We start from the raw sequence: 18644 nt of genomic DNA on the forward strand, positions 1-18644 counted from the left end.
TTTCTGCTGAAACCTAGCTACTGGCTGGTGGAATGGCACTGAGTAAATACTTTTAGAGTTTGACTTCATACTTCCATTGTCACAATGTGCTCAGATTATGTATTGAAAGGTTTTGAAAGACCAGTGTTTTTCCTTCGAAGTTAGGTGATTTGTGAACTCAGTATTGCCCATTCCCCACTTTAAGCAAACAAATGCACACGATTCTTGCTCTGTCCACCTGCACATCAAGCAACTACTGTAGGTGATTCTCTCAATGGAAGAACTGCAGGGTTTGCCAACATCAGGCACCGATTGGTTTAAGCTTACATCCAGTCCGTCTATCTTCTCGATGAAAGTGCTGCTGACAGACTGCAGGGCTGCTTGAGGCCAAGCGTGAAACCAGTCGATGGCGGTGCAGTTCACCAGAGCTGGAAACTTCCTTGCTCTGGTTCTCAGAGTGAAGCCGACGGGAGAGAAACACAGGACAACCTGGGGAGCATATGCTTGCACGTAAATTACAGAGTGGCAAGACAAATTAGTTTTAGCCAAACATTGTGGCTGGGGAGGGTGGGGGGGAGACCCAGCAGAGACACCACACACAATGAATTGGTCAGCAAGAAAGCGTACTGCACGGAGGTCGACTTCATTGAAGTGTCACTCCATCACGTCATAACCGTCGTCACAGCTGAAGTTAAACCAGACAGCCAACATTTAATAACACGCTAGGCAGAGACTGCATGAAGTCAGTTAGGCATTTGTGGGCTAAGCTAACAGGTATCGTTTTCACTGAGATTACAGAGTGGTTCTGTTATGCAAAATGTCTGACTCTAGTTCAGAGGTGGCGTTGGCAGCGATTTCTGTTTTACCCAACTGAGCGCTGCACACAGAACAGCTCCTAATTAAAAGCATGCGAACGTAAATATGAAGTTGCCATACTGTCTCCTTAGCAATCACTTCACACAAACGTTGTGTCTGGAAATGCTCTGAGAAAATCCAACATGTGTTTTCCAGAATAAATACCACCATTGACATATTCCATCCAAGGGCCTTAACCTTAGAGCAGCAAGCCTCCTCAGTAGTACTTATTTCAGGAGGTAAAAAAACAATAATTTCTATATACGACAGTGCTCATAGTTACACATTATCAACTCAAGAAACTTTCCACTTTCTAATTATACTTACTTAAGCAATTTTACAAAAAAAATGTTTTGCTTAATTGCATTACTATCTGGGAAAGCAAAGTACGCAGAGCGCAAATGTATAAACAGCGTGAGGGAATTACTAATTAGTCAGAAAGATATTTTCTTTTGAATATTAAATAAGTAAATGCAATCTGCCAGAGCAGGACTGATGGATTACTTCGGGATTTAACCTTATTTGCTTTATTAATATTTTTACAAAAGTCGAACAAACCCAGAAATGAAAGAAACAGATACCAATCTTCAGATATTTCATCACAGGAGGAAACCAGGAAATACAATTTTTAGCAGTACAAAACAGAGCTGAGCCTCACATTTTCCACATTGGACAATCTGCAGTAATTGGTATAAATATAGAACTGACCTTCAGCTGCCTGCGAATCCTGTCGATGAAGAATTGCCAGCAGTTCTCTCTGGTGTCCAGCAGCCCCAATCCTCTCAGCTCCATCCGAATGGAGGAGATGACAGTGTCCACCTCCTCCTCGCTGAACAGGTCTGGAATATCCCCTGAAATACACATCGTTGCTCAGTACACACAGACTGACCCAGGACTGCCTGCACCTGACCACAGTGCTTCTGTTGACCACCTGGTACTGCTGAAAGGAAGAGGTACAGTAAATGTGCAAAAGATTATGGCTGCTTTTGGCATCTTAGAATGTCAAACATAAATTAAACACTTTATAAACAATGAACAAATACATAATAATTAAATTTGCATACTTTAAGACACGCAGGGTAAAAAAGCAATAAATCAGCGATCAAACGAGGACAAATTTAATTGTCCAGTTATATTCCATATTATGAATTATTGTCTCTGTCTCTTTATCTCTGTCAGGAAGCAAACCCTATTCTTTCATTGATTTTGCTTTATACTTCACTATTTCTGTTAGAATTCATAAATAATTTTGCTTTAAAACGTAGAATAAAGCATTTACAATAAAACCTATTTTCCAACAATGTACAAAAAGACGCCCTAAAAAAGCACAGTCATTTTAAGGTTACAAGGTGAAACTTTAACTGGTCAGTTGATTAGAACAAAAGGCCGTTTCTCTGTAGATCTTTACCTTTAAAAGGTTAATCAGCCTTTCATGTTCAGCAGGAGGAAGGTTTTTCAAACAGAAAGCACACTTTCTAAAATAACACTTAAACTGTGTTCTTTTGTATGGCTTTTTCATGCGAACAATACAGAATTATATTTAAAAAAAAGCCTTTATAATGAACTCTACATTTACTGATTGCAAATAATTATGTTAAGCAGCTTATTTTACTTAGGTTATGGAAGGTGACTTGATATCTCCAGTATAACTAATATCCAAGGTTGATCCCTAACCCCTGCTGATGAAGCCTATTCAAAACTCAAGTGACCTACGCTCATTTAAAATGCTTTATGTCTGAAGTGTTTTGATGATGAGCATGTTTGTCAAAGTTTTAAAGCATAGATCTCTGCTGCTATTATTACAATGCCCTAACCTACATCATTCAGCTAAATTGCACAGTACCTGATGCCAGCATGTCATTAATTAGTACTAGAAAGCGCTCATCTGGTATCTGAGCATCTGTATGAAGGAAGACAGTCCCGATGTTTTTCACCCCAACCTTCATATATAGGGCAGCAATGTCACTCTGTGTAAAAGAAAAGGCAATCACAACCTCAGGAAGTGAACTTTCCCAGTACAGTGAGCTTCACATGAACTTAAAATCACACAGGAGAAGTGGGAGTTTCATCTGTTCACAGAGACAACTTTGATCCAAAAGCGATCGCTTTGAGGGTGCTCTTGAACAGAACGATCGCTTCATGAACAGGGGATGAAGACAGAAGACATGAATGCGATATTATGAGTCTGGGACTGGATGTGTTTCAGGGACAGGGTGCTGTTGGCTATGCATCATTTCTTTTGTTTTTCAGACTGCTTGACCTTATGTCACTTCCGTCCACCGCTGAAGACATAACCCGTGGAAAGGCAAATGAAACACAAGCCCCGAAGGCTGAAATTAACAAAGGTGGCTATAACTTTAACAAATACCCCCGTGATACCCCGTTGCATTGGTCCATGCATATCAGCATCATTTGTACTGTATATACAGCCTGTATATAATTTTCTCTGAGTAAAGGGAGATTAACAAGTTGAAAGCAGCACCTACAGGTGTGCATTAGGATTGACAAGCGATGCCATCACAGAGCATTTTTTTGCTATATACAGTATAAATAATAAAAAAGCTCAAGTGAGGAAAAAACATAGCAGATGGATATAACATAAAAATTTAGAAAGCATTAGATAATGAAAGGAGAAGAAGTGAGACCCACTAACTAGTAGTATATATTATCAATGTCATAGATAAAGAGAAACCTAATTTCCCTCTGTTTTGGTGTCTTTATATGTTTTAAAGACGTCTGTATTTCTCACCCTTAAATCGTGGATCCCGTAGCCTTTGCGAAGAGTGATTTGAAATACTTCCAACACACTAAGAAACGCTGCCAGACGGCACAAGCTTTGCTTTCCACTTCCACCAACCCCTATCAAAAGGGCATTCCCATGCGGCGCCTCCAGAATCCGGCTGATTCGGCATCTACAAGAACAGAACCATAGGAGTCACGGGCGCTACATATATTCTGAGGTTTGGGTACCCTTGGAGTATGCCCATTCGTATTTCGCGAACACCTAAACCAGCATCGAAAACAAAAAATCCTCCATAATATTATATCCAGAGAACAGGACAAAGCGCAGTTGAAAATGTTCCAATCTGATTGTTGGGATATTGGAGGGAATGTTTGTCAAACTATTTGCTGCTCAAGTTAGTGGGGTTCAAATCCTATTTTTTGTACACGTGAAAATATTAGCAACCTGTACCAATTCCCTAGCTATATTTTAACTCAAGCTACATTCAGTAACTTTTTTCATAAACATAGTAGCGGTATAACTGACAAATTAACACTGACTCGCAAACAGCATTTATGAAGGACAGACGGCTCAGAGAAGTACAATCCACACACAAACCTAGAGGAGCATCATCCTGAATCTTATACTGGTGTCTGTAGTGTTAAGTGGAGTGACAGTACATGATTCGCCCTCGAGTGGGATCCCTTGCACAGTTGCACTGCAAGGGATGTAGGTACTCATTTGTACAGATTACAGATGGGGGAGGGGAGCAGCTGGGGTAAAGTACATCAAGGGTACACCAGTGTGTGCAGCAGAAACTTGGCCCCACAACTTTACAGCTGTTGGTGCAAGTTTGTTTGGTTCCACTTCATAAATGAATGAATTGCCGGGTATACACATTCACAGGGTGGGGTGTTTGTTCTTATGTTACATATTGCACACTGCTCAAGTTACTCATGTAGTCTCTAACCACTAATACAAAGCAGAGGACGTACATGTGCTGTATTGCTTCTTCAAACAGAACAAGGTTCATGACAGCGTGTAGCTCATTGTAATGCTCCAGGGCCTCAGTCAAAGTCTTATGCAGTTTCTCCCAGTCAGAAACAGGGAAATATCGAGGCTCCCCGACTCCCTGGGCAAAGTGACAGTAGATAAGATGCTGGTGGATAAACATGTGTTCGTCAACTCCCTAAAAACAAAAAAAGTCACATATTTGATTTGATGTATGCAAGCAAAATTAATTACAGTTCAAACTAATATCTGTAAAGTCTTAACCAATTCCAATTGATATTGATATATTACCCAGTAATACCTTGTAGACATTTGTCTGTGTTCTACAGCATTTCATTTTTAATTTAACCCTGCTCACGCAACAATTCTGCACTTCCAATAATTCTAAGATCAGTCAAAGGTAAAAAGCAAATACAGTAAATGTTTTCTACTCAGATGTGTTGGAGAGATCTGTTTATACAGCATGACTGCAGTGATGCAGTGGTAGAAGTATTATGATTGTGTTTACCTTATATTGATTAGAACTTTATTATTAATACAGTTGACTAAAATAACAGCAGCGACAAGTATAATTTCGTTAAATAGGCAACATGAAGTTTAAAACAGCTGGCACTTGTCTCTAGGTATTCACAGAAGATGTACCATGATGGCAAGTGGGTGCATAATTGAAGAAAATCATGTTGGTAGCATCCTACCTCAAAGTATCTTTTCCCTGTGTCGATCAGAATTTTGTTGAAAAGCTCGACATCTTTTTCCTCCATTAGTTTGTCAGAATAAACCCTAGATGATTCATGAAGCCATAAGTTCACTAAATCAGTTGGGTATCTGACACATTCTGGGGAAGCAAACAGGATTCCCTGAAAATATAATTCCAGGAGACTTTTAGAAAGTGACTATGAACCACATACAGTATTTTGAGCATAAAATGAATTCTTTCTTTGCTTTGAACCTTATGAACACAAACAGAAAACCCATCTTTAGCTCTTACCACAAAGTGAATGTTTTATCAGTAGTACTGTTAACTGTAGGTCAACACACGCATTTAATGAGAAAGACAAGAAATGTACGTACTGAAATACACAATCTAAAAACAATCAATTTTATGTGAAGCATAGAAAGGATAAAGTTCTGAGTTATCAACTTCTACTTCTTACAGATACAATAGAAATGTGTTATACTCTCAACACTTGTTGAGACAACAATGCTGCAATGCACTGTATAAAAATCTCAACCACTTGTGACTTCTCACCTTGAGTTTTTGAAGATATAACCTTATTCACCAAGGTATTACGTGATTAAAAAAAAAATGCCCGCTCACAGTTGCAGCAAGAGACAGGAATCACGAATCCAAAATTTAGCCATGGAGGAAACTGACAGACAGCCTCGGCAAATCTGAAATTCACCAAACAGACTGAAGCTCCTAGCAACCCATTCCAAAAAAAATATAGTACCTGAAAAATGTTGGACAAATCCCTCAAATTAAAGATGTAATGAAACCGAATGGCCGTGGGCAGGAAGTTCTGGGTCATTTTCTGATGCAGGCAGATGGCGGCCTGGATCAGAGTACTGACGGATTTAGTGACTCCATAACTGAAGCCCCCTTGCTGGAAGTGGGTGCTCAGGATACTGCTGTAGATGGTGACCAAGGCATCAGTCCCAGGGAAATGCACAGCAAACACGGAGAAATGTCTCTGGAAACACAACAGGACGGGAGAAAAAGGAATGAGTCTGTTTTCCGATTTCACTTTCCACCCCTTCTTCCTTGTTGGCGGTGCGTTACTGTCTTAAGGCCGGCTAGATCTTGAGTGCACACTTTTTGATGTTGCTTCAAGCGAGCAGGACTTGTTTGTTCCTAGTTCTCAACAGGGTTTTTTTTTTCAGAAATCTAATTGCTAAAACCTCTCTGAAATGGTTATAAACGAACCATCCACTAATGTGTAAAATGTAACAGCTTCACCACCCTTGTGGTTTTGACCTGACAGGTTTATTTGAGTTGTCGCCTTCACACATAAAGAAATGTTAGGTTAGTGTAATGACCTGGGATTGCAATGGCACATTTTCTGTGGGGGAAAAAATCTTCAAATAAAAAACAAGGAAGTTTTAAAACAGTAAGAACAGTAAGGTACTATGCTACGGGCTCTGCCTTTGCACTCTGGCTCCTGGATAGTCTTTTCTGCAGTGCTCTTCAGGATTAACAGTCTATTTACTCCGATAGAGGACAAATGGAACCCATTTACCTGGAGTCTTGGATTCACTGAAAAGCTCCCGGCTGCAGGATTCATGCAGGTGATATACTGGCAATTGTGTATTTCTTTCAGAACTAACTTTTGCCTGTCATACCTAGACAGAGGAAAGAGCACTCATTTACGATCCAGTCCTGGGCAGTTAAGAGACTATTTTTTTTTATTTTAATTCAACTCTGTATTTATTAGGTTATGAGTCTAAGATCTATGAGTCACAGCACAAAACTGCCACATTTTCAAGGATACTGAGATTTTATTGGTAAGGCCATCCGGCATGAAAAACATTAATTTTACTAAATACACATTATCTCTGTCAGTTTTCCTTCACCACACCACCTCCCTGTCCGTGCCTTGAAGCCTGACCTCGTCCTGTCTCCCACTTGCCTTTTTTTCCCCTTAATTTATTGATTGACTTTGGGGAGACGGGTGGAAGATAAGTAACACTGCAAGCTGCAGTAAAGAAGGTAACGTGCAGGTAGATCTTATTTGTGCATAAGGATATCTGTATTTTACGGAAAACAAACAAATATAAAAATAATTCTGTTCAGGACTATGGAGGGCAGAAACGTGGGAAAATATTTTATTTTTTACAGGCAGAAAAAAAACAGAAATTACCTTTGTAATATGCACAGGCCTTGGCTGTTGTTCAATCTAGTTAAATGAGAACTTCTGTCTTACTGTCAGAGGCTAAGTGGCTTAGTTTGTTTTTGTCAGAAATGACTGGGGGAGCACAGGAGTGATTGGATGGCCCGCTCTCTTATTTGTAACCTTTCTTATGTTCATAAATTCTTGTACTGCTGTCGGGAAAACAGACTCTTTCCTCTATCATGTAAAGAATTGTGCAAACACACTTACCAGTGGCTGTAGTCTAAATGCTGTCTAATGAGAGTGTGTGGTTGGACAGTGCCATAGATGTCTACCTCTGGCATGTTTAGATCATCAATGAAATAAATTAGCCTCTTGGTGCCTGGCGGAGCAAAATTTCTTCCAGCTTTTTTCTCAAGTGGTTTTTCAAGAACACCTACAACAAAGCGTTTTTATAGTCACTTAAGAATCATAACATTTACATGAAACACTAAATACAAATCAGCTGAGACCCAAAACCTGCTAAACACCAATGCCTGAAAAACAATTATTTACCACAAACTACCATAAGTGTACATGAAGTTGCATCAATTAATAATAATTCTGAAATCAAGCAATTAAAAATTATTTTTAAACCATTTAACATAAACTTAACTGAATAATTTTTTAATTCATATTTATTGTTTTTTTTTTTTAAACAACAAAATCTTAAATACCAGCTTATTATTCAGATCCGGTAGGTTCCAATTTAAAAAAAAAATTTGAGCAGATTTAAAACAACAACAGAAAAAAAGTTTTCAATTTATATGCACATATTCAACTAAAATCATTAACTAGAAATGCTCCTTATTAGAATCTAGGATTCATACTCTGCAAGGCATGCAATTAAATGTTTTCACGCAGAATTAACTTTCAGATCAGGTATAATGAGCACATTACTAATAAAGGTTAAAACACAAGGGGGGCATCCTGCAGCAGGCGACAAGCTCAGTGGCCTGTGTTGTATTCTCAGACGGACAGCGTCACTTACGCTGCAGCATAGCTGAGGTGGTGTAGTAATTGAAGGGAACTTTGGCCACCATATAATCTTCGCACAGCTTGGAAACCTTATCTGAAACCAAGATCGTTTTCCCCACTCCCGCGTTCCCGACTAACATGACTGGTTTGCCTTTCTTCACTAGTAAATCCACAAAATACGTCAGGCAAATGGTTTCTGCCGAGTGCACCAGAACCGTCTGTCGAAGAAGAAAAAACAAACCTCCGAGTGAATTTACAGGTCATTCACAAGAAAGCGCTCCCGTCGAGTAGCTTCAGGAAGCTGTTTAGCGGAATGTGCGCAGTAGAGACACATTTTAAATAAAATCTCACATTCTACCCTGTACTCGAGGATGTGTGTATGTATACATACACAAATCTAATTTATACAGATGTCTTTACACATCTTTTGGAAAAGTCCAGATCTTAAACTGACTCCCATTTGCAAGAATAAAATAAGTATATGTTAAATGGGATGGCTGCATTGCATTATCATTTTGTAATGCTACAATCGGAGTTTAAAACAACCTTTTACTCCATTCAGTCATTCTCCAAGGGAATGATGCTTTCCCCAGCCATTATTTGTACCTACTTCAATAATCCACATCTAAAAAGTACTATTTATGAGGACAGAATAAAACTATTTATTATAATGCAAAAAATGGCATGCTCATAAAAGCATTTTATCATACAGAAAAAGGCTATGAACTATATAGATCCACACCTAAATTTATATTATTCTAATTAGAAAAAAAATAACAACATGCAAAGTGACATACAGTAGGTAGTTTTAATTTTAATGTTATAAACACTGGTCAATCTTCTGTCTGCGGTTTATCCCAATACAGAAATCTGGAAACACTGAAATGGTATTTATAAAAGGAGTATAGATTAGGTAAAATTGTCCTATATTCACTGTAGCACCTTAGATTAATCGAAAAACGTATTTGTATTCATTAAAAAGAAACAATCATGGAACAATCTGGGGTGTTTTTCTAAATGAAATAAAAACAAAAATAAAAAAAATGGATAGCCAGTCAGGGGTGAGTGAATGGGTGAGAAAGATGGCCATAAAGAAGTAAATCAAATTTAAAGTGAATGAGCATAAAGTAAGCAAAAGGGTTACAATAGACATACCTGTACAGTATAAGAAAACAGACAAGCTGAACTACAGAATATGCACTTGGGTTTCTTTAATTTGAGCAACCATGTGACCAATTTTTTAGGTATTCTGGAGTAAAATGAATTTTCCTTGTAAGGTTATTGTAAAGAACGGCTTTTCTAAAGCAAATGGAGAGCAATCTGCACAAAGATCACTCTGTAAACTTTTGATAAGCCTGAACTGCAATTTTTTGCATTTAAACTTCGCAAAACTGCTGTCCCCCCACTTTCCAGGTAAAGTGTTAGTTCCTGGTTATTGTATGATGAAAGAATCTACATTTTTTCCTCAAAGGCGTGATCCAGTCAACAAAGCAACCTATTTTCACTTCTCTCACAATGTTTCACTTCGTTTTTCTGCGATAAGTCTGACAATGTTAAGCAGACCCCTCTACATCTCAGAAAGGTTGTCATGAATAATGTGATATAGGTGGGCATAGACCAAGAAAAGCTAAATCGTAACTGGAGGCTGACATTTTTTGATTTTTAACCATTACAGAGTTTTTATAAAGCTGCAGTCAATTTATTTTATTTATTCTAATGAAGAGCATTAGGACTGCTGTACTGCTCTGTGGCAATGCATTGATCACATCATTAATCACACTTTGCAGACAGTCACAAATCAAGTTCTAACAGCAAGTACTGAATCAAGGCCAATGAAGCATAAACTCCTTCACAATTTATGATCTTTCAAATTGCATCTTTTCAACCATTAAATTGCAAGATACCATAAATTTTTATCTTCTTCACTTCAGTCACATTATTGATTCTGCTGTGTGAAATATAGAAAAGCAGTAAATTCGGGCAGTTAGACAAAATTTAAGCCTTGTCTTCAGAAAAGAAACTGAATGGCACTAGGAAGGCTGTTAATTTGCCATTGAGAACAAATACCAGGAACAATAAAATTTAAATGCCCAACAGGGATTTAAAAGAACAGAATCATTCTGAGCTGTAGTCCTTTGCAACCTTGAATTCTTGTCAAGTGTTCATTTGAGTCTTCTGAACTGCTTTAGAATCTTGAACCTTTCTAAATGCAATGTCTGGAGGTAAAGTGCTGTGCTATAATACAGCTGTATACAAGAGAAATTTGTTTTAAATGAAAAATGCAAAAAACAAATTGAGAGAAGCTGAAAACAAATGTAATCAAAACACGTGTGATTAATACCTAATGTATAAATGTCAAATATAATTTAGAAATTATGTATATTATTCTGCAATATATTCATATTTTTATTTTCTGTTCCATCATAAATAAAAACAAAGGTGATTCTCTTTAATTTCATTAAATATAAATCGCAGTAAAGTTTGAGAAGCACAGCTTGTTGCATTAATGTCAAGTGTACAAATTAATGCTTTTTAAGAAAGCAGTTTTTTTGTTGTTTGTTTTTTCCTTTTTCTGTCCCTCACTGATGTAGTAATTGATCATATTTTTGTTGTGTGTTTGTTACACTATATATTGAATTTGCACCTACATTATGACCTGTTGTATTTATGCAACTTAATCTGCTGTGCAAAACTCTCAGACATCTTTAGCTCCATCAGATGTTACAATGTGTTTAAGTTTCAGCATCAGAAATGTCCTCAAAACCTTCAGTGCTATGTTCTACTTTTTGTAACATGGTTAGTGATTATTAATTCAGCTTGGTTTGGGTGAGAAGAGAATTTCTTGTTTGTCTTCAAGATTGAGAAGAAGTCAGTTTTGCCATCTAGCAATCTTTAACTCACATTCACAAGGTAAACTGTACATGAGCATCCAATATAGAGTGCTCTAGAAGTTGACCCATCACGTTTGCCAATCAAATCTAAGTGACACATTGTCAGGTGGTCCTTGTCATTAATGTCAGTTTCCATTATAACCACAGTATAGAAATGTGTTTCTGTATAAAGAAGAAAACACACGAGAGTGACAGAGTGGAGGAATGGAAAATGTCAAAGACTTAACAGCAGTGCATGTTAGGCTGCCTGCTAGCAGACGCTGCTGATGGAAGAATATTGCAAGTAACCAAACAAGCTAAGACAATCAATGATCTCCACTTACTGTTCTGAGAAATTACAGTACCTGTAGAGAAACATCAGGCTCAAGTTCAAATGGAGGGATCTTGTCAGCCCAGGGTGCAAATTTCTTGGTATGGGGGTCAATGAAGTAATCAAACACAGTGCCTTGAGAGGGAAACTTTACTGCTCTCATCTCTTTTGTCCACCAGCGGCTGAATTCTGAACGATAATCGAGAAGCTAGGGGAAACACAAAAACTTCCTGTGACGATGCAGTACAAGCAGCAACAAAAACATGTAGGTTCCCACATATGCATTCCATGCGGTTTGGGCAAACTTTTAAAATGAACGGAAGCAAGAGAAGAGCCTTGTGCCTTGCTTTTGTAGAGTTTAAGGCATCTCGACGGATCTTCACCATCTGGACAGATCTTCACTTCAAACGACATGATCACCTATACTGACAGGGAATCACCCTGCTTCATCTTCAGCTAGATTTATCAGAAGAGGTGACAGTTTTAATCCAAGGTGAAGCAATCTGCTGGTCTTTTTCTCTTACTTAGGAAGTCTGGCCATGCATAACCAAACCACATACAGTATAGTTGAAAGTCGCTGTCATGGACACCGCTGATCACCCAACGTACACGACAGAGACATATGCCAAACCTGTTAAGAAAGGTCCCTGCAGCAATCACAGGAGAGCATGTTCACTGTTCCGCAGGCTGAGGAATCTTGAGCTTCCCAAGCAGTGATGTCACTAAAGCCTCATGTGACCCTATGAAACCTGTTTCATATGGGCACTCTCTATCAAACCAAAAAAGTGTAGCATGGTCATCTTGACTCAGATCAACAAAACATGCTGTACTTTAAACACAGCATTACCGCTTAAGCTTACAAAAATAAATGCTACAAAACTGAAGGGGCAGTCAGGTGGGGGTCATAAATCAAAACCACATTCTAGCATTGCAGGCAAGTGCATCAATATATTTCCAAAAGAACTGGACCTGGTAACAAATGTGGCAAACTGGTGTGATGTGCACCACAGACAGAGGGCTTGCACATCGATGACTTTGATGGGCTTAATCCTTATATTTCTGCTGATCTGAGCAAATGATTACACAAGTGCGAGTGCTGTAGGAGAACATACTCACGTGGTCCTGGAAGAGAGCACCACCGAAAGCCCAGACGCAGGCAAAGACAAAGTAAATTTCATAGACCTCCCGTGGTGAATCTGGAGGAGTGTTCTCAGGGGTCAGCAGACAGTCCAGCAGAGAGCACAGTGTCTGACAAGGAGAAAAGACCCATACATCTCTCCATGAATCCACAGTAGACGGAATACTTCAGTGTTCGGAAGGCACAAAGTGTTAGTGATTATGCTTCTATTTTTACAATTCAAATGGACGATGAAAATCATCTCTCCCAGTGTAGTGTTCAGATAGACCAGACCATTCACTGGATCAATAATGATTATTACAGCGGTAGCGTTGCTGCCTCACAGCCCTGGGCCCTGCTTGCCTGGATAGGCTCTGGCTCTCCCGTGACCCAGAATTGGATGGAGTGGTTAGAAAATGGGCGGATGGATTATTCCTGCTATAATTAGTAATCTATTTACCATCATTCAAAATGACTTACAGTATAACAAGAAAGAAAGAGCAATAACAGTTTCGTATCTTTTTACAGCTAAGGAGACATAATATACTAAGTAGCTATGGCTTTGTGCAGTGTCTAATTTTACGTTAAAACATGCTAAGCATTTCCAGGTTCATTTACTGGATAGAAATGTATCATTACAACAATATCTAGAGATTGCAACAACTAATAGACAAAAAGTAGAACTAAATCTCCAGGTTTTGTGAGTAAAACAAGAGTAGCAAATGAAGGATTAACAAATGATTCTTGAGAGGGAAAGGGAAAGAGCTGCAAAGTGTTGCCATCCTAAATCCATTTTTAATATCGTAGCAGCCTAGTGCGTTATCATGCAATTAAGGCATAAAAAATGAGAAACTCGGAAACAGTTTATTTTTAGTGTCATTTTAAATAAAAGTTCTACTCAGTCATCTTCTTGTAGTGTTAATGGGGAAATGGGTAATACGTTCATAAAGAACATGTAGTGCCATACTGTAACAACAATTTGGAGAGTGAATTTGAGAAAGTATAGTAATTCTCCATACTGTAGCATAACAACATTGATGTGAGAAGTGCAAAACTAATTGAAGAGTCTGAGTAACGAGAACCATCATCTTAAGTGAGACCTTCAACTCTAGGAGGTAGCCACAAAAGAGAGACAAAATCCAGGAAATTAAACTTGATGAATGCCAGAGATGGGATTGGAGCTACTTACCTGCACCATACTGTTTTCAGGAATTGGTGTAATTGTTTTCAGATTACATCTCACTTGCTCCAAGCAGTAAGGAACGTACTTGTCAAACAATATAGTCAGATTAGCTCTTTCTGATTGAGCCTGTCGAGTATCAATCCAGCTAGTTACATACCTAAAAAAGAAACAAAAGCAATCTGAAAAAGACCCAATTACGGGAATAATACAGCATGTGTCAAATCTAGTCAGCAGGTACTCTTAGAGGATTAGCTTTAACCCCTTTTCAACCCCTGGTATCTTCTTGCATTTATATTGCTGTGAAAAGTTTAGACTCGCTCAAGGTGGCTACAGTAGTTGGGATTTGAATTGTGTTTTGTTTTTGCAATTACAAATGAAGGTGTATCAGTGGATATGTTAGCAGTTGCCTTTGTTTTCAGTTTAAGTGTATATCCAACCCATTGGACTATCTAAAAAAAGTCCTCTGTCCTTTGCTGTTGTGTGTCATTGTTCCTCTCGATACAATACAGTAATAATCTATTTCTTTAGGCTTTTATTTATTTGTGATGGTGTCCATTACTTCAGACACAGGATCATTGAGAGGATGAGCAAGAGTTTTGGCTCAATTAAGCTGCTAGAAACCAAACATCAAAGATTGTTAGAACAGCCTATACTTTATAATCCTGTTTATTCTCTATGTTCTTAATTATCTATATTCCGATATTAATTTCATTTCTACAAGACAGCTTTAAAGAAGATTGCAGATGGGGATGATTTTGTGAAGACATTTGGCAGAATTAATAATGCAGCTTTGAGAATTAACCTTCAGTAGCCTGGCTTTGGGAAAACAAGTCACATTTTCTCTGGTTTCAGAATGTCTACTAGAAAAAGTAAGAACTACTCCATTCAAATGACCTGCTACAACTGCTCATAATGTGATTGTTAAGCACACTTACGAGCTCCAACCCAGGTCCTGAGGGTTGACATACAGGATGCCTGCTCTGGAGACAGTGGCTGGGGTGGCTGCCCTCAAGTGGCTGATTTCAAATACTAATCTCATAGAGGACGTCAGGGATATCCTCTCATTGCTAGCCAGAGTAAGGACCTAAAAGAAGTGAAAGAATCATAAGTATCATAAACATTAGATTAAATGAATGTGTATTCATCATTTCTGCTAGTGGAAACCTGTTTTATCCCCGCACTGCCACTGACAATCCTAGCTCATGTTGGCACTGCTGAGGGTTTAAATTAAACATGGTTACAATATTACTCAAATATGCCACCACTGTAACAACTGGAACAGTTACGTAACGTTGTTTATAAGTCCTTCCAAGGAATATGTTGGAACAGTTCGCAGCTACCATGCTTTGATTAATAAAGATTTCAAACAACACTGCACAAGAACAATATAATCTCTGGGAAGAAAGAAACCATCCCTGCAGATTGACATATTTTAACAGAGGAGGCGGCGTAGAAAAAGAAGAAAGAAAAACAGGAACAGTCTAAAATAACAAGTCTGCATTTCTGGTAATGCGAACATCTGGGAAACTATTAGGCCCTATCTACACTCAAAAGAAATCCTGATTATATTCTGCTTCCCCACACTTGACTCGTTTTATCATAATCAACTAGTTGGTTTGACGGTATTTTGTCACCTGGAAGGAATAGTTGTGCTAACCTTGTTATCATCCATCACAGTGTTTAGAGACTCTATCCACATGGGGTCAATGTCTCCGTCCAACACGATCCACTTGGGTCCATCATGAGAGATACGGGACAGTTCTCTCATTGTTGAAGAAAACAAACCTACAATATCAATTGCATTTCTGTAGGTGTGATTGTCTTATTTGTCTTACAAATATGTACGTCCTTACAAAAAAGAGTTGCTTCTTGTTCTAAAAACACAATAAACAATACTTTTTTTCACATTCACAGATCCCAGAGACCTGGAAGATAGTATATTTCAGTTTTAGCAGGCTGCATTCTGTATGAAATGCGTTGGCGCACATTAAAAAAACAACTACAGAAAATCAATCATAAAACCTGAGCATCCATTTAGATCATTCAGAAAAACAACATTTTGTGCAAACTTAATCCATGCTAGAGTGAATGCTCAATCACGTTTCTAACACACACACAGATATCTGGCACAAAATAGTATTCTATTCCTTGATTCTCCGAAAGTGAACATCGGGCAAAATGAAATCCACTGTGACAGCATACAAAATAAAAAAAAACAAGCCATACGTGTTGTGATGTGACCTGTCTTACCATCTTTCCACTCCCTGGTGGAAGGATGGAGAAAACCAAACAGCTCGTCTGTTGTCACAGCTTTCGGGTTGATGTCGTTCCAGACTGGTTTTATTTTGATGTTGGCATACGTCTTGTGGAGAGTCTTTAGAATCTATAAAAAAAAAACACACTTTTCTCTACAAACAGCTGAGGCTAGAGTTAAGCAAAGAATATCCTCAAAATGTCTCATTTTACATTCATGAAACACTTGTTGTGTTTGAAATCTACATTGCACTACAACTATAAAAGAAGAAATATCAAGTTAAAAATCAAAATATGAATGACATCTTTCACTATTTCTCTCTATATAAGTAGGCAGATTCTTACTAACACCATATTTTGTACACAGTAAATCCCCAGCACGATGACAACAGAACTTAAATTCAGCACAGATGGGGACAGTGTACAAGTGGAGAAAGGTGTGCAAAAATGGCTTTGGTATTCCAGAACATTCAATGTTTTTCAGGCTAATGTCCATTTCCAGGCAATTCACAGTACCTGACTTTTGCCAGTTCCTGCACCTCCCACAACAAAGACTGAATGCCTCACTTGCAACAGCTCTTCCAGCTGTGTCACCTGCACGTTAGGAGACAGGTAGGGAATACATTACATTCTTAGGGGACAGAGCAGGTTGAAGTCCAAGAGCTTCATCAGGATGACATTCTCATTTTTAGTTCAAAACAATGTTTCAAACCCGCGTTTCGGAAGGACCGGTTTTTAAGGAGCTCTATGCTACGGTATAGGCCCTGACTAGCTCTGTTGGTAGAGCATAAGACTCATAATCTCAGGGTAGTGGGTTCGTGTCCCACGTCGGGCGCAAGGTTCTTTAATAACTCATACTGGGCTGCAGACAAGGATCATGTTTCCGTGACAACAGCAACAGCACCCGCACTATCTGCGCGGAAGAAAGACCTGGCAATCTGCTTCCGTATCTTGCCCTGAAAACTCTGTGGATAGTGACGGGGGAGCTATCCATAGGGTTGCCATGAGTCGGTACCGACTTGATGGCACTCCCCATCCATCCATCCATGCAGTATAGCACTCTGTCAGAGCAGGGGGGAGAGCAGGACTCTGAACAGGCTTTTGTTTGGGCAATGCATTGTGGAGCTATCCTCTTCTTATTGGAACTCCAAACCTAGCATTGCCAACAGCAGGGTAAGTACTACTCGGAGGAGTGATCGGGCTCTGTAGCGAGGCATATCTAGCTGAACGAATTCCACAAGACCGGGTGCAAGGGGGCCAGCTGTGCACCGCATGTTCTGGAAGATCAATCACAAGTGCCTAACAGCACACCCCAAACCCGCACAGGCTATGCCCAATCTGAAAGGCCTGCAGAAGGAAAAAGCACTACACCCGGTAGATACTCTGCTTAATGTTAATGTTCCCACAATCAGCAAAAAGAACGAACGCACCTACAAAAGGACAGAAACAGGTCTGAAGAAAATATGATTATAGCACAACACAAGGGTTTTATTTAGAGAGATCAAGTCCTAGGTGATTGCAACTTTACATGAGGCAGAGTTGGTTCTTTAATTTTGAAGTGCTTGCATCTGTTTCTGCGTGCAACTTCACTGATAAAGGCTAAAACTTGAACCACTTTATGTTTATAGCTAAGGGCTGGAAAGACATTAGCCATATGTTGGTGCTGATGGCATCAAACAGCGAATGTTAAAGCCTCAATCCGATTCACAACAAACTAAGCAGAAAGCCGTTATGCCCACCTTCAGGGTGAAGTTTTCCTCTGGCTGCAGGTGGAGCTCAGCAATGGACTGGCGCACCATCTGTTCCAGAGCCAGGTCTCTCTTTCGGGGCACATTCAGCAGAGGAAACAGGTCACTTATTAGGCCCAGGAAGATGGGCACGTCGTTCGTGACTATTTTGGGCAGGTTGAAATCCCGCAGGGCACGCATCAGAACCTGAGAATGGGAGGGAAGTTAATGTTAGAAAAACAAACCATAACTAAAGGCATAAAATGAACAAACATTATGAATTTATCATACTCCAACAATTACAACCCATATGGCTTGTTAAGCTCAATCTGCTACCTCCATCTCCATGGGATAACAAATCAAGGGTTTTTTATGCACAACAGATTTGCTGTAGGTCTACCACTGAGTGTATATGTCTGGGTTTGGCAACAGAATTTTAGTTTGACTGTGCTCTCAGCTACTACAAGACACTATGTGGAAAAAAAAACAATGTATGAGGAAAATAGACAACAGGTATGAAATGTTTAAGACACTTCACTAGTGCAGGGCTAAGTTGACACACGATAAAATGAAACTTGCTTTAAAAATACTTTTTTTTTACTGTTGTTTGCAAATGCGACACAGTATTTAAGTACAGGAATATTTTCCATTTTCCAGTAATTCTTTAATGTAATGATTCATTTCCTAAGAAAACTGTGGTTGAAAGTAAAATCCTTAATCCAATAAAATAAAAAAAATAAGAGGCGTTTTT

At 38.9% G+C, this 18644-nt stretch overlaps 1 protein-coding gene across 1 annotated transcript in view; it reads right to left on the minus strand.

Moving 5' to 3' along the window:
• dnah9l (dynein, axonemal, heavy polypeptide 9 like) overlaps positions 1–18644 on the minus strand; it is an 84541-nt gene that overhangs the window by 26934 nt on the left and 38963 nt on the right. Inside the window, exons 35-52 of the mRNA XM_069196791.1 lie at positions 17906–18100; positions 16683–16760; positions 16164–16296; positions 15571–15698; positions 14849–14997; positions 13920–14070; positions 12730–12861; positions 11648–11821; positions 8426–8630; positions 7666–7831; positions 6805–6907; positions 6019–6258; positions 5263–5424; positions 4552–4745; positions 3584–3746; positions 2678–2801; positions 1543–1685; positions 307–468 (exon numbers count right to left, since the gene is read on the minus strand). Of these exons, the coding sequence (XP_069052892.1) occupies positions 307–468; positions 1543–1685; positions 2678–2801; positions 3584–3746; positions 4552–4745; positions 5263–5424; positions 6019–6258; positions 6805–6907; positions 7666–7831; positions 8426–8630; positions 11648–11821; positions 12730–12861; positions 13920–14070; positions 14849–14997; positions 15571–15698; positions 16164–16296; positions 16683–16760; positions 17906–18100 (2802 nt within the window). The remainder of the gene's footprint in view (positions 1–306; positions 469–1542; positions 1686–2677; positions 2802–3583; positions 3747–4551; positions 4746–5262; positions 5425–6018; positions 6259–6804; positions 6908–7665; positions 7832–8425; positions 8631–11647; positions 11822–12729; positions 12862–13919; positions 14071–14848; positions 14998–15570; positions 15699–16163; positions 16297–16682; positions 16761–17905; positions 18101–18644) is intronic.

This window comes from Lepisosteus oculatus, chromosome 12 (genome assembly GCF_040954835.1).
Source record: "Lepisosteus oculatus isolate fLepOcu1 chromosome 12, fLepOcu1.hap2, whole genome shotgun sequence".
Taxonomy (NCBI): domain Eukaryota; kingdom Metazoa; phylum Chordata; class Actinopteri; order Semionotiformes; family Lepisosteidae; genus Lepisosteus; species Lepisosteus oculatus.